The sequence below is a fragment of the Mesocricetus auratus genome, unplaced genomic scaffold, assembly GCF_017639785.1.
Source record: "Mesocricetus auratus isolate SY011 unplaced genomic scaffold, BCM_Maur_2.0 Super-Scaffold_4256, whole genome shotgun sequence".
Classification (NCBI taxonomy): Eukaryota; Metazoa; Chordata; class Mammalia; order Rodentia; family Cricetidae; genus Mesocricetus; species Mesocricetus auratus.
In genome coordinates, this window is record NW_024429182.1 from 37546765 (window position 1) to 37564016 (window position 17252).

The 17252-nt window shown below is 38.9% G+C and overlaps 1 protein-coding gene across 18 annotated transcripts in view; it reads right to left on the reverse strand.

Moving 5' to 3' along the window:
- The window catches only part of Trpm3 (transient receptor potential cation channel subfamily M member 3), an 866780-nt gene that overhangs the window by 119756 nt on the left and 729772 nt on the right, over positions 1–17252 (reverse strand). For all 18 annotated transcript variants that reach the window (XM_040746389.1, XM_021225349.2, XM_013114264.3 and 15 more), the window contains one exon: positions 6654–6726. In XM_040746389.1, coding sequence (XP_040602323.1) covers positions 6654–6726 — 73 coding nt within the window. The remainder of the gene's footprint in view (positions 1–6653; positions 6727–17252) is intronic.

Genomic DNA, 17252 nt, shown 5'->3' on the forward strand with positions numbered 1-17252 from the left:
TTCAGCAGGAGAGGGGGCTTCTTTAGAAGTTATGCAGGCTATGCCTGCTGACATGCTCCCTGCTGTGATGGTCATGCACTTTACTACCCTCTGGAACTATGAGCCCCCAAATAAATGCTTTCTTTTATAAATTACATTGACCAACAGTGTCTGTCCTCAGCAATGAGAAAGTCACTAAGACAGATGTGTTACAAAGTGAAAGGATGCTTAGCTTCTGAGGAAAAAGTGACAGTGTCTGTTTCATTAGTATTTACAAATAGCCACATGCTACTAAAGAAAGAGAAGAGACCTGGGGTTTATCTGACCCTGATTCCATTTCTTCTTCCTAAAAGCCAGGCATAGAACAGTTGCATCTGGAGGAAGGAGTAAAGTAGAAACTAGGAAGGTACTGTTCTGTTTGACAGGAAAAAAAGTTTATTCCATTCTTAGAGGGAAGCACGAGGACACCAGCAACGTGAGCAGGAGTGTTGGGAACCTGAGAGATACTGTGATCCTGGGAAGTCACATGGAGGAACCACAGGGAATGCTGTGTCAAGTACCCAAGAATGTTAATCTTGGAGATGCTGTTCATTTGAGGTCACTTGTGGTACTGACAAAGGAATCTCTTTTCTATCCATGGCTGTTTCTAGAAAACTCTACAGTTTATTAAATGCCCTGTGAAGTAAGTTTGATTTTCTTGTTTTCACTTTGAAGTATGAAGGGCCAACTTCTGTATTTTGACTTCTTTGATAAAGAAAAGAAATAGTAAATGGGATTAATAACTAGAAGCCAGGAGTGAGCAAGAGAATGGAAGGAAGTTTTTTTGGTGACCCTGAAGAGTGTGTCATATTTGTTGGTCATTGACCTGAGAGGCTAGAGCCCTCCCCAGTGACCTTCACAGGTAAGGGTACCATAGGTTACACCTGGGCTGTTTATGTGGCTTTGGCTGGTGACTGACTGATATGGGAAATAACCTTACTTCTTTTAATAAGTAGTATTTATTAAATTCCTGCTATTTGTGAGCAATTTTGATGGAGAGAGAGAGAGAAAGAGAAAGAGAGAGAGAGAGAGAGAGAGAGAGAGAGAGAGAGAGAGAGAGAGAGAGAGAGAGAGAGAGAGAGAGCATGCAAGCACATGAACAGAATCCCCTTCTCTGGAAACAATAATTATCAAGGATGTTTGTAGCCAGAGTACTAATATTCTGACTGGCTATACTTGCTTTATTCCAGTGGCACTAGCATTGCTATTATTTCTTCCAACTTTCATGCCCCAAAAATACTAGTTTGGAGATAAATGATAATGATTCCAAAGAGCTGTGAAGATTAAATGACAAAATTTCTGTGAAAAATTTGGTGTGAATTACAAAGTTTTATCCACATGAAAGGTCTTAAAGCATTTGAGTACTTTATTGCATTCTCAGGTGGAGATGGACAGTCGTGTTTGAAATTGCTGTCTACCTTAGGCCCTGTTATTACTCTGAGATCTGTTCAATTTTGCATGGGAATAAACTTGCCATAAGTGAATTTTTACTTGAAAGCCAAATGATGTGTGCTTCATCGTTCTCTAAACTCCATTCCTTTGTGTTATATTCAGGATCCTCATCTGTACACTTGATGGTTTCTGTATTTTACCTTAAATGAATACTTCGAAATTCATGGAGTCTTTCATATTTAACACGTTATAATTTTGATGGGTTTTGAACATGGAAGGTATCTCAGTACCCTGGGAAGTTTTAAAGACTGCTTTTGAACGGAAATGGCTGTGTGGTAAATGTGAATCATGAAGGAAGGGAACGGGTCTCAGAGAGCCTCCAGAGGAGCCTTCTCAGATGTCCTTTACACCAACCCACACAAGAAAGGTTCCACGAGGTGAGCAAATACACACTGCACTCCTTTTATGTGGTAGAAATTATGTACACATGGACATGGTGTGCTCAGACAGAAGTGACCCCTCATTTCTAGTTTGTGTTCATCATAATCATTATCTTCATCTTCAGTCAGAACACCATGTAGCTTTCCTAGTACTGCAGTAAGGGCTTTATTCTCATTGTTAGTTAAGATGGTCATCATGACAGCAAAAGGATTACCACTATTATCACAGATTCATAGAGGAGGAGACTGGGGATCAGTGAGGTCAAATAATTTTCTGGTCAAGGAAGAGTGATGTTTGAATGTGGCCACCAGTCTTGCTGCTCTAAGGCGTCACACCCTTCGACTAATGCCTCCCTGTAGTAAGTGCTGTATGGAGAGGATGGTAGTGGAGCTAGAGGAGAGAGGGGTAAGTGAAGAACACTTGGGACACTTTGACCTTCATAGGATAACTTTTTCCTAAGTAATAAACTTTGGTCTTAGGGGAAAAGATGGTAAGTATGCAATTCTCTTCAAATTATTAGAAATGATCAAGTACAGACTATTAAAACTAAATATTTTACTACTGATAGCAATAAATATACACAATCAATAAATAATTAGTGATATAATTGGGTATATCTGCTGTGAGCTTTGTGACTATGTTTGTATGAATGCCTGAACCTTGGCTGGTATTCATTTGACCCAGTTCCTGGTTTTGTCTGCTGAATGAAACATCGTGTTTTGGAGCACACCATACACTGGCACTGAATGAAGAATATATCATGGTGCATTTATTCTAGGATACAGTCTTTTGGATAATTGCATTACATGAAGTTATGATACCTTTTGACCCTTACTATTTCTTCTAACATAAATGTGGAGGTTTGCAGTTCTTAAAAGTCATTTTAAACTTCCCTTTCACTCCATTTCTGTCTATAGAACCTCCATTTCATGGTTACTCAGACCTGGATGTTGATGAGATGGCTCAACAGGTAAAGGCACCTGCTGCTAAGCTTGTTGACCTCAGCTCAAATTCTGGGACCTACATGGTAGGAGAGAACTGACTTTTGAAAATTGTCTTCTGACCTTCACATGTGTCCCCCACCCTTTCCCAAACAAGGGTAATAATTCTGGCCATGGGTGAGCTGCCCCATGTCCCACTTCACAGGTCCAGAATTTCTTTGACTCCTTTGTCACCCTTGTGACAGTGTAAATTAAAAGATGGGCACCTACAAAATTGAGCAGGTCCCCATTCTCACTGGAACCTCTCTGCTGTAATTACCAGGAAGGATGGGTATTTATGATTGGCATTTTCTGAGCTTAGTTTGTCACTGATGAGTGTATTTGGTAACCCAGGTATAGGCTAATGGCTCAGGGCCGGAGGGCAGACCTTAATGACATAAGTTGAGCCCTAGTTCTCCTTTTGTTTGAATTTTGCTTACCCTTAGAGTTGTCTGGCCAGGCAAATCTACCTATGCATCTATTTATTTCTCCTTTGGCTGGTTTAAATTGTGTTTCTTGTTACTTAGATATTTTCTAATTTAACTGATTATAGTTAAATAAAGTAAGTTTCATGTTATACTTATGATACCTTTATATTAGGTGAATATGTGGTGCTTTTTTGCTCTCTTGTTAAAATGGTTTATTTGGCGCCTGAAGCTTTGCAATGCAGCTGGACCTGCTGTATCTGTGTTTTTTCCTCTGTGTGAATGGTGGGGAGGGAAGAGTGGGTGAGAGGACAGCACACAGCCTGTGGCTCAGGCCATCACGCTCCACGAGAAGGGAAATGTGATGTCACTTATTGTCAAAAGTACCCGTGTTACCATTTGAAGCCACTTGGATTTCCAGGCTCTTTGGAGCATCATTCTTTTGTTCCCTATCTTTCTTCCTTGTATTCATCTGAAAATACTTTCTAGAAAAGACATCTGTCTAAGGTGTGGGGAAATTCACCTTCATCATTCTTTTTATTGCTTACCAATGCAATGCTTAAGTGTGTATCAGAAGATGAAATTCACTAAAATAAATTCAAGTACAAGAAAATTAAACAGCTCAAAAACAAGGGAAGCAAAAACATTATTCACCATGGCCACCTGGTTTCCCATCTGCCCTTCCTTTCTCCCCCAGTGGACTTATGGAGCAGTGGTTTCCTTCCTGGGTCTCTTTCAATCTAACTACTGGTTTTCTCAGAAACATCTTAGAATAAAAATTGGATTTTACAAATAACCCCTGTACATTACATAATTGAAAATTAAATATAATTGTGAAAATTAAGTGTTAAGCCTGTTGCTTTTCTTGGCTAAATACATAGAATACAATAAAACTAAGAAACTGAAATGGATGTAATTATGCATGTATGCTTGATCATCAAGGAAGTCAGCCAAAAATATGCCCAATTCCCTTTCCAAATCAAGTAGGTCAGTATTGGGGGGCATTTAGAAGTCTTTGCAAAATAGAGTTGACACACTATAATCATTTAATGGCACAAATTCCCATTAGCATAACTGCTGCATAAATAATGTTCATTATAGTGATTAGAAATGTTAATTTCTTAGAGCAATCAAAATTTTCTTTCATCTTCACTAGCGGTACTTTTTAAGCTGCAGGTTTATGACCCATGAAATCAATTTAGTAGGGTACAATCAGCATTCAGGAAAATAGATTAAAGGAGAAAATATTCAATTTCATTGCATATTGTCCATGTAAATATCATCCCAGTTTCAATTTTTAAAGTGCAATTATGTATAACTCCTTGATTATGACATACACTGTATTTCATTTGTGAAATACCATGCTAAAAACTATCTGGAGGACAGGTATTCTATAGTATGACAAATGAATTCCAGGACTGACCTGAAAATGATCCATAATTTCTAGTTTCACAAATTGTTAAAGACAAGTGTTTTCATTGAACAGCCATAGTCACTCTATTTGCAATGATAATCAGATTACTTCCCCATTTGCCATGAAGTTTGTTCACGGCAGCTGTTGTTGTTATTGGAATGGGGGTTATCTTGGCTGTATATATGAGCTCTCAGGTTTGGACTGAACTGTTCTCTAGCCAGATCCTCTTGGGCACACTCTGACTGGCTCCATACCTCAGGTTCCTTATAAGTGAGTCTAATGATTGTGCAGAATCAGTGAATGAATTCACTAAGAGCTCTTTACAGTGTTGGGCACATAGTGTCCAATGTTCAACAAACATTGCTTATTGATATTACTTTCCTCATTATCCTTATGAGAATAGAAAATATCAAACTTTCTTGCATCAAAGTTTTATCTTTGCCTCTAATAGAGGTAGCATAAAGCCCAGAGTGTATCTTGTGGCTCAGCATAGCCCCCCAGGCCCTTAATTTTCCTTCCCAGCAATTATATTTGTAGTTGAAATGAAACACCTTACAGAAATGTTCAACCTGCAATATACCACACAATATGAGGGACTGGGACTCCCCTGAAATGTGATCAGGAGTCTGGTGTATGCATATAGACACTCAGGGAGTGGGCAGGGAAGCCTGGTGATCACATTTGTCTAAGGTTCTCATGTGGTATAGTGAGAAGTTCAATATCTTGGACCTAAGTCCAGACATAATAATTAGTATTCATTGTTCAGCATGTTACTTCAACTCTTGTAGCTTTTCTTACTCCATTGGCAAAGGGGAATAAGTTTCTGAATCATATAGTTGTTGCCATGTTTACTGTAGTTGTAAAGAGCTTGGCACAACTACTGCCACATAATAAGTCCTCAAGAAAATATTGATAGTGAAAGAAGAACAATATACTAGAAAAAGAGCATGAAGCAACTGTCCTTTTAACTATGAATTGCAGAATACTGATTCTATCACTGGATCACTGAATAATCCATTCACTTCTTTATCCAACAAAAACTGAATGCTGTATGAATTGGGGACAGAGTACTGTGCTGTGAATGGATGAGATAGCTTTTCTGCTCTCATTGAGTTTGTGATTTATGGAGGTCATGGGTAGGCGATGACTAGGCAGGTGGTAAACACTGCTGCAGGTACATTATGGGGCTAAGTGAGAACACAAATATTTGCAACTGAGAACAACTTTCAGAAACATTTGTGCTTTGTTTGTTATATGTCCAGCCTGAATTTTAGAAATGAACAGGCCTCTTCCTTCTGTTTATGTTTATTTATTAAACGTTTTTCCAAGTGTAATTTGATTATTAAGGTATACTAAAGAGGAGATTTGATCTATAGAACCTGGAGGAAACTGGGAAGTTAGTGAGATATCTTTGAAGGACTGGGTCTAGAGAGTAGGACAAATATCTACCTTATAAATTACAATCCAACAACCCAAGTATTCCTCTGTTTAAAATGTTAAAAAGGGAACTTAGAGTTCTGTCTAATGCTCAGTTACAACAAGGAGTGTAGGTTAAGTTTTTGTTTCTTACTGATTTCCTCTTAATGATATTTGATTTTTAATTTTAATATATACACCCATTTAATTTTAATAAGCACATCTATACCCACATCCATGTAGATGGCTTTGAGAATAAAGTACTAATAACTATTAAATAACTTTATATAACTTTGCATTTTACATATTACATTAACATTTTCATTTACATTTTTATGACCCAATAAACTTGAGTTATATTATATTCAAAACTTACAAAATTGAGCCACATGCAATATGTCTGCATTAAAAGGCTTCCATAGCGGTAACAGTGTCTTACACAGTGGGTCAATGGGCTGTCAGTAATTAGATGTGACACAAAATCATCTGGGGTTAAGTCCATTAATAGGAGACATACAGTATCTATTTAAATTACTTTTTGTATTACGTGGATAGAGGAATTCTTACCTTTGAGTAATGCTGTCAGGATAGCTAAATCAATGTCCTGGTGGCCTTCTGATCCCATTCGAAATACTGTGATCTGCAATTTGAGACAAAAAGATGGTTAACAACACATTTTTTCCTTCAGAGAGAAATAAAGTCAATGAAACCACTTCTGAGCAGTGACTATTTTACTGTCTCAGAAGTAGGTTCCTAACTGTAGGGCAAGCATACATAATGAGGATCAGAGCAGAGGACTCTGCCATTCATTAGGAGATAGATGGGTCAATAGTCTCCAAGTGGGGACCATCTTACATAACTACTGATAGTGGTTATCAAGCAAGATTTTCAAGATTCAAACATGTAAATTGTAACACAGACCATAGCTGGTCGCTATGCTCTGTAGAAAATGGTGCACTGCACATGTACATATGTGCACTATAACTGTCTCTACACTTATTCCTTAGCAATAGTCATCTGCATTGGTTGTTTTTTGTCAGCTTGACACAGCCTAGACATATCTGGGAAGAAGGCTTCTTCACTGAGAAAGCGCCTCCCTAAGATTGTCCTGTAGACCAGTCTGTAGGACATTTTCTCGATTAATGATCATTATGGAAGGGCTCAAACTGCTGCGCACAGTACACTCCTGGGGTGTACAATAATGCCTGGAACTGGAGAGATGGGCCAGTGGTTAAAAGCTCTGGCTGCTTTTTCAGAGGACCCAGTTTCAGTTCTGAGCACCTACATGGCAGTTCACAGATGTTTGTAACTCCAGTTCCAGGCATCTGACAATCTCTTCTGGCCTCTGCAGGCACCAAGCGTGCATGTGGTACATAGAGATACATGTATGCAAACACCCATGTATACAAAATAAAATAATAATAAATAAAAAAAGAAAAATAAACTAGTCTGAGAAAGCTAGGAAGTCAGAATTCCCCTGTGACCTTTGTTTCAGTTCCTGTCTCCACATTTCTGTCTTGAGTTCCTGCCCTTACTTTCCTCAGTGATGGAGCATGATCCTGGGGTTGTAACCTGAAATAAACCCTTTCCTCACCAAGTTGCTTTAGGTTATGGTATTTTATCATAGCAGTAAAAATCTCAACTAAGACATCATTCAAGAGTTTTGACATTAGGGAGGCATATCACTGTTCAATCCTCTCAGTGACTTTGAATAGCCTTTAGAATAATCGAGCAGTATATCCAGATGGTAAGAAATGGACAGAAGGCAGTAAAGTAACGTCTTTTCCATGGTAATATAGGAGAGACACACAGTCTCTGGGGAAGAATAACAGGAAGGAGAGAGAAGAAACATCAGTGAGGAACTAACTCTTCCCTGAGCCTTGACTGTTGACAAGGGAAAGAGAGAGCTAGGAGACTCATTCTGGAGGAGATGCTTTCGCTAACAATTGTTACTGCTACCATGAAGTAGTGATTGGGAATAATCTCTACTTTTATGGCACTGAAGAATTTCCCTCATAACCTTAAACCTGGCTGACATTGAGAGAAAGCCCCAAGAAATGTCATTTGTATGCATTCATTATGGTCTCCAAAGGCCCAGGTTTATGTTTCTGGGTGGGGTCTTTTATGGGCACATAGGAAACACTGCCATCCACATTGATGTGCAGCCAGGATTTCTTTATATCATGTGCCCTGAGAAGTGAATGTCCTCAGATGACTTTCCCTTTCACTTTGTAGAGTGCTGACGACAGAGAGCAAGTTTCCAGGCTTAAAAGGCAAAGACAAGCAGCTTCAGCATGTGGCATGGGCAGCATTTTAGAGATAAAACTCAACTGGAAAGGGAAGAAAGGGCAGAAAGACACACATCCCAGGAATGAGCAAGACCCATCAGGGAGTAACTAGGAAAGAGCACCTCTTCCATACTCCAACTTGTTGTTGGAGACAACAGCGATTCATGGCTAAATATTGGTCTCCAGCAGGGATGAGCTAAAGAATGGTTTTGGAGCAAACATTTGTATGAAAAACTTAGTGAAGGATTTTTGTAACAGAGGAAGGCTTAATCTACTTTAAGAAATCGTCTGGCCTTCTTCATAAAGAGTTTGTGAAGATTATAATGGGAAAGTAAAAACATTGCTGAAGGGTGGGAGAGATTGCTAAATGATGCATAGCCTTAGTTAACTGATCAGACAGTACAATTCAAAAATAAGCTGGTATCCAATAAGTGAATTTACAGTTAGTTGTAATTTCAATAAAATCCCAAACGTGTTCTTGTGGCTTTGATAGACTGATTTCAGGATCATGTAGAATTATTTACCAAATCATAGATTTTTAAGAGCAGTATGATTTTGGCATTGGAAACAATGAGTAAATCATGGAATAGAATATATTTAAATAAATATACATTTATGTAAATGTATGTATACATATATTCCTAAATATTGTCTTCTAGTAATATCAGAAGGCACACCCATAAAATCTCACCAACATTAGTGCCCAAACATGTTCTAAAAATAGTTATTTTAGAGCCACTGATCCTAGCTGTTATATGCTTGGATTAGGTAATTCTCTTCAATTTTTGTGTCTGGAGTCTACCAAAATTTATGTCCTCTTTATGGCGCATGACACTTCAGTTAGGCTTGTTTTTATCTGAATGCGCTACATAATAATCCTCCTTCAGGTGTCCTACCTATGGTTTTATCGGTTGTCTTCCTTAAATCCTTATGTTGAAACCTAGAGCCAGTGTGATGCTTCTGGGATGTAGGGCGATTAAGGGGGTTTTAGGTCTTGACTAATGATTGCTATAAATTAGTATCAGTGTAAAAGAGCCTATAGAGAACTGCCTAATTCTTTTTATTACGTGAAGACACAGCTAGAAAGAGTAACTTTGGAGCCAGAAAGTGGCCTCTACATCTGTGGCACCTTGATTCTGGCCTTCTTAGCCTTCAGAATTGTTGGAAGTAAATTTCTATTGCATACAAAACCCCTAGGTTATAGTATTTTGTTATAGCAGGCTAGGTGGATTATGACAGCCCTCTACCTAGTTAGAAAAGTCCTCTTGTGGGGGGTTCCTTGTGTTAGGAATATTGGTATGTATTTTCAAATACATTATCTTAGATTCTTCATTTTATGTAATAAAATAAATGTGTGCATCTACATAAAGATGAACATATAAAATACACAATCAACAAGTCATTGTTGTGAATATTTAGATTAGATGGAGAAATTAATAAGGTTTAGTTATCTACCCTAGAACTCCTAAATAGCTATCCAAAGCTGATCACAGAGCCATTTAACAAATCAGAAGATAGCCTCGCACAAAACAAATGACAAAAAGCTCATTTCAGTGTTGGCAGAGTACAGCTGACTGTGGATTTGACACTTGGTATGTGTGACTGTCACAGAGTCTCATATAGACAGGGGACAAACACCTGGAAGATGAACTTTTGTTTTGTCACTTTAGCATTCAGATCCTCTGTGTGACTTTGGGCATATTTTGCAGATTCTGGGATATAGAAAACGTTCCAAAAAGTGCTTAACAAATAAAGGAGACACTCAATTTCCATGAAGAGAAATCTATGTTAGTTACCCAAAGGGTTATCTGAATCTCCACGGTGAGTTTCTGTTGCACTCTCTGTACACAGCAATCTGTGGGATAATAATACTGCTTGCCTATTTCCACTTATATAGGAAATAAACTATATAGGATTTTCTAGCAAGCAATTCTAAGTTTTGTCACTGTGGTGGGGAGAATAGATGGAACCATAGATTGTTAAATTACTAATTGCCTCAGGCATCTTCTGCTTGCCTAAACGGAGACAAAGTAGCTTGGCTAGGGTCACACAAAAGTTAGAAGGAGAACTCTGAAATTGAAGGTCACCTGTCCTTATCACCTGTCCTGTCTAAACAGTAAGAAGTGCAGGAGGGTAGAAGGCACCATTCCACCTGCTTCTTTTGTACTGGCTTATATGTGGGGTCAGAGTCTGGGATGACTATGAGGCAGAGGATGTAAACAGAGAGACCTTCTGTTTTGATTTGAGTTTGAGATGTTTTTCCATAGGCTCATGTGTTGAAGGTTTGGTTCTCTGGTATGTTAGGAACATTAACTGACGGGCCTAGTTGGAGGAAGTAGGTCACTGGGGCGTGTATCTTGGGTGCTGTCTTGCTCTGTGGTCCCTCTGTTTGCTTCCTGGCTGCCACTGCCAGGTGATAAGTGTCTTCCACAACAACACTGCCATGCTCTTCTGTCTTTGACTCACAGCAGTGGAACCAGCTGACCACGGACTGAAACAATGATATAAAGTATGTCTCTCCTTTAATTTTCCCCCACAGGTATTTGTCACAGAGATAAGAGACTAACACTCTTCACAGGCATTTGAAATAAAAAAAAAAAAGGCCAAACAAAGCACATCTATGTGGTGTGTTTGAGTTATGGTTACAGCTGGATCTCTGGTAGGGGCTTCCAGGAGGAGGTGTGTGCTGACTTAGGTTGTCATAGAGGTCTCCTTCTGCATAGTCATGTGGATATTGCACCTAGCAGTTATTGATAACCTCATAGATTTAAGTTGGGAGATGAGAGGTGGCTGTACCATATTCTGAACTCAAGAAGGGATGCTGGAACCGAAGATAATTTTCCTCCTGCTAAGAAAGAACCTGAGGGCAGATATGGTAATTTGGCTAATTGTTTAAGTGAACTCTTTTTTGCAGGGATAGATGGACTGAAAGATATTATCATTCATCGAGCACTTAACCGATGGCAAGATGAAAGAGTTCAGGGTAGTGTTTGAGCTCGTTATTTAAAAGAATGGAAAAAAATGCAGTGTCAAATAGGACTCCCTGCACATCTGACCTGCTCATCTTTCCAATGCCTAAACCTCATTGCATAATCAGAGATCACATTTTGGATGGAAATCCTCCCGATGCAGTAAACTGGCATGTTAAATTTACCCTGAAATACAAGATTATCAGGCTTTCATAGTAACAGATGTGGATTGGGGTATGTGTGTGTGTGGGGAAGAATGAGTGGGGAAGTTCCTTTTTTAGTCTTTTTCCCCTGAGACAGGGTTTCTTTGTGCAGCCCTAACTGTACTGGAACTTGCTTTGTAGACCAGGATAGTCTCAAACTCACAGAGATCCACCTGTCTCTGCTTCCCAAGTGATGACATTAAAGACATGTGCCACCACTATCTGAGTGGGGTAGTTTCTAAGTGGTTTATGGGGGAGGCTTGTTATCAAGCAGTTTGAAATGGCGTTGGCATATAAGGCGTGTGTGTGTGTGTGTGTGTGTGTGTGTGTGTGTGTGTGTGTGTGTGTGTGGTGTGTGTTTTAATTGAAGTGTGGGCATGGTTGCTTCCTTGCCCACATGCCAGCCTAGAATGCTGGTGTTGAAGAACACAAGGACCTGGGACTGACAAGCAAGGGAAACTTCAGGAGATGCCAAAGGAGCACCAAGGAGAGCTGGGGACTCCAAAGACATGTTTTATAATTTCCTTGATGACTCGAGATGTTATTTTGTTATCACTATTCTAAAACTGTTAAAATTTGAAATGAAAACCTTGTGGAAATTAATTGCATAGAAATGTCTTCTACCACTTGGAGTGTTGACAGCGTTATACACCATTCTATACTTTGCTTTTCCACTTGGCAGTTTATTCTGAAGGGCAGTACTCTCAGCTGCAGAGGTAGGCGTCATAATTGGTCACTGGTCTACTGTTTCACTACTTGTGTGCACTGTAATGAATGTAGCCACCATTCCAAGGCAGATTTCCATAGTCTGTTATTGTAAACATTGTTCCAGTGAGTATCCTCATATGCACATGGTATGCATTTGCAGAGTAAAACTTCTTGCCCAGAGCTCTGAGGGAAAGGTCCTTCATTTGCTGTTCTGATTCTCTCTATAGTGCCTTCACTCTTTACTTTGATATTTTGATTCTCATGATATCTGAAAAGAACATTTAACTTTACAGTATGTAAGTTTTGTAATGGTTTTGAAATTCTAGTTTCTTGGTGTTAATTTTTTGTTTGTTTTTGAGACATGGTTTCCCTGTATAACAGCCTTAGCTATCCTGGAACTCTGTAGAGTAGGTTGTAGACCAGACTGGCCTTGAGCTCACAGAGATCTATCTGCCTTTGCCTCCCAAGTGCTGGGATTAAAGATGTGTGCCACCATGCCCAGTCTATTTTCTTGATTTTAATTCAGAAATTACTGAAAAAATTCTTGTTCCTTCCTATAGTATCCTCTTATTTTTACCTACATGCTAAGCATAAAAGAAAAAAAGCATACATTTCGGTTAATTTTGTCATTTGAGGGCCAGAAAAGGAGATACCCGCGTGTCTCATTTCTATGAAGTGCAATAGAAATGTAAACTAAATAGAATGCTAATCTAATTATATTATAGTTAATTTTGCAAAGGCTGATTTTTTTAACTTACGATAACATTAACATTTTTAATGTGAACACCAGCTCTAACTCTAGCACTTGTCTGACATGACTGGTTACATTTTCAAAGTATTATGGGATACAGAAAGACTAACCCAGTTTACCGGATACAAAAGAATAAATGTGAAAACCATTTCATTAAAAATAAGTTTTCCCCTAAATTCAGCTTCCTTATGGACAAACTATACGAGCTTAGATAAAATTATGGCTTTCATATGGAAGGGAATTGAAATAGAAAAATTTACACTCTTCCCTTATTTTTTAAGCCTTCAACCAGGCAGCCAACCAGCCTCATTGCTGGTCTTCATTTTCCTACTGTGTCCCTTTAAAAGTCAGAAATTTGATCAGTGTGCTTGTCACCCAACTCGTGCATTGTATTGATTCACTGGGTTGCTTTTCTGAGCCTCTCTGCCAAGTCTGCGGAGTGCGGAGGATGCAGTAGTGAAGCAAACAGATAGGACCCATGCTTTCCCAGAGCTGGCATCCTGATAAGGGGAAACGAGAGAGTAGGTGCCGGATGTATGTGATGCCATGCTGTGTATTGTTCTGTACAGCATTCATTGCCCCTGCCTCCTGCAGACTCTTTTCCCTCTGCTCTTGCCCTCACAGCCTTGGTTCAGCCTGTGACATCTTCAGTTTTGTGGTGATTCTGGTCCTGTCTCTCATCTCCTGCTTCTTTCCCATGAGACTATGCAATCTTCTTATTAACTTTGTAAAAAAACATTTTTAAAATTTATTATGTATAGTGTTCTGCCTGCATGTATGCCCGCATGCCAGAAGAGGGCACCATATCTCATTATAGATGGTTTGTGAGCCACCTTGTGGTTGCTGGGAGTTAACTCAGAAACTCTGGAAGAGCAAGTAACCAGTGATCTTAACCTCTGAGCCATTTCTCCAGCCCCCTGTATTAACTTCTTTAGTGACTTCCCTCACTATACAAGACAGAGATTCTTAGCAGGGCATTCAAGGTTTGCTGCCATTGTACTCCCAGCTTGTTCTGTTACCTCTCTTGCTGATTGGACACTCTTTTTCATGCCTCTTGTTGCTGTCTCCACCGTCACAGTAAAAACCCACGCCCGCCGGGCGTTGGTGGCACATGCCTTTAATCCCAGCACTCGGGAGGCAGAAGTAGGCAGATCTCTGTGAGTTCAAGGCCAGCCTGGTCTACAGAGTGAGTTCCAGGACAGCCTCCAAAGCCACAGAGAAACCTTGTCTGGACAAAAAAAAAAAAAAAAAAAAAAACCAAACAAACAAAAAAACAAAACGAAGCCCATGCCCACACACCGGACATTCCATTGTGTGGGGCAACCTACTCCTTTTTTGAGACCTTGAAGTTTTTTGTTTCTTGGCTTTTGTTCATCCAGAGGATTCTTAGCAGAATCCCTTCCCTTTCCTTGGAAGACCCAGCTGTAGGTCTTCCATTAGACATGAGACACTTTAAGAAGCTCTTTTACATACCCACGAGAAACCTTTCCTATTATTCTATAAGGCATTGTGGGATTCTGATTCCTACCTTTTATTACTCCGATGTGCACACTTATCTTTGCATAAAGAGGAGATTAACTTCCAGGAAGGAGTCCTAGTCCCTGCTCAGTAAACATTTGTTGAGTGATATACTATCACCAAATGGTTGTGTTTAAAAGACTGATTTAAAGAAAATAAAAAATGTAAATGGAAGCAGGACATGCTTCACAAATGTTAAGAATCAATTTGAACACAAGAGTCTACCGGATACTGTGCTACTCTTTCGAGATTAAACAGGTCTTATGTGAAGGAGGGTAGGGTGTGTTACTTAAAGCATTGTTTACTGACACTTGGTTTAAATAAGGAGATTTGAGAACAGCAGCAGTATAAGAGACCCAAAAATAGGTTTCACAAAGGTGTCCAAATTTTTGGTTCCATGTATATTAAACTACACTCAATCCAGGAAAAAGACTCAAAGTAAAAATATACTATAGGGAAATGTAGCAGAAACATAAAATGACTTAGTGGGCAGCCTAATTCATTTTTTTCTTGGAAATAAGTGAGCCCTTTTTCACTGTAAAAATAGCAAAATAGAGGGTATGCCACTGAATTCATCACGGACTTTCCATTTTTTTTTATATCCAGTAAGTCTGAGGTCAAACAGGAAGAAGGTATGGAGGAATATACTGGGAAAATTAAACCGACTCACTTTGAAAGTACCTATTTATCAGCTTAATTCATGACATATTTCTGTCACAGTGGGCATCAAATCTGTGAAAACAGACACAGATATTGAGTAGAGCTTTTGAAAATGAAAATAACCGTGGTATTACACTGAAAACCAGGCATAAGCTTCAAGGACATTTTGGCTCCATCGATCAGAAATAGAAAGGAACATTCCACACTCATATCCTGCTGCTAGCTGTTTGAGAGATGACATCTGAGTTTGACAAATGGTTTGTAACGTGTCTGAGAAGTTTACAGAAAAGCTATAACTACAAATAGATGATGATCAACAAAGGAAATTCTTGCAGTTTCAAAAAGTCCATTGATAATAATGTTAACCAATAGACTCAAGGACACTAAAATGCCATATGGGAGTTTCCACAGAAGAAAAATTTCTACCTGGAAATGGTGGCTCATGCCAGAAACCCTGTATGAGGAGGCTGAGGTGGGAAGGTTGCCATGAGTTCCAGACCAACCCAAACTACAGAATAAAACACTGTCTCAAAAAAAAAAAATAAACAACAGATACCCTACCTCCCCACACAGGACATAACACATTTCTGAAGTGTTCCCTGTTTGAATTACGACTAAATTATGTAGAGACTTTAGAAGAAGGGAAGAACTGGACCCAGGAATTGAGTTATCACAATGCGGTGGTTTTTATTTTATTTCATTTTTTATTTTAATTATTTTTACAGTGCTGGGGATGAAACCAAGGGCCTTGCACATGCCAGAGAAGTGTTCTATCACTGTGCTAAATCCCCAGCCCCAGTGCCTTTTAAAGTCCACCAGCTTTTCATACCATTTTCCCTATGAATCACTAGTATTTAAAATAACTCGAAACAACTGAATAATTAATAAAAATGCAAAAACATATTCTCACTAAGATATGGAATGATAAAAGGCTGTTGACAGGGAAACGGAATCTCAATTGGCAATCAAAGGCTTTTAAGCACACAATGGCTTTAGGTTTCTTTCTGGCATTATCAGAGGTGACTTGGTACGGGGAGAATGGCAAACACTCAGGAACAGAATGCTGGGAACCTGAAACTTCGTATTTATTTCCCAACCTTTGGAAAGATGAACTTTTTGATGAAATTGGTAAAATTGCCACTTGGTCAAAGTGACTGACTCTAGTAAGGGGCATGCATATTAATATGCGAAAAGGAAGGAAATAAGAGGAAACTCAAATATAATTTCAGATGAGAAAAAAACAGCATTGAAGACAGAAATAAAATTTAAAATTAGAATATTAATGTCAGATTCAATTACTTGTACCAAGTTCCAAATGGACGATAGTCATCCCTTAGTATTCAAGGGGACTGACCCTAGTGCCTTCAATAGGTATCACACTCAGAGGATGTGCAGGTCCCCTTGCTTCAATAGATTTGTGACATTTAGACTATGTATAACCTTCTGCACTGGTTATGTCGATTCTAAATAAATACCTATTGCAATGAAAATGCTTGCAAATAGCGATTCAGTTGTATTGTTTAGTGAACTATGTCGAGCACAGATGCAGCTCTTTTCAAATATTTTGGTCTGCATCTGGTTGAATCTGTGGCTGCGAGACCTGTGGACACAGATGGGATGCTGGGATAACTCTCCATGGTATACTTTTGTACAAGCCTCATATTTTGCATTGAGTTAGTTGAATAAAAAGTGCTGCAGAGACAGAAATTGGGTGACATTAATATAATTCCAGAATTTTCTATAAAGCTTTTGTATATAAATTTGCATATTATGTAAGTTTTCTTTTAAACTTTGAAAAAGGATGTGTTGCTATACCGTGGGCTTGTTAGTTTATTTTCATCCCTTTGATCTTTGGTACATAATTTGACTTATGTTGTTTTTAGTGGAGGATTGTCTTATAGAACGAGTCATGTCTACATCATTGTTCAGTTCTGTTCTGTGTTACTCTGAAAGACCCTATAAGCAGCAACTTAGCAGTTAGTTAATAAAGGGAGCTGGAGAAAGATGGGTATACTTTGTACTCTAATCTTAGATTCCCTTTTACCTTTTTAATCCTACCACAATTTCAA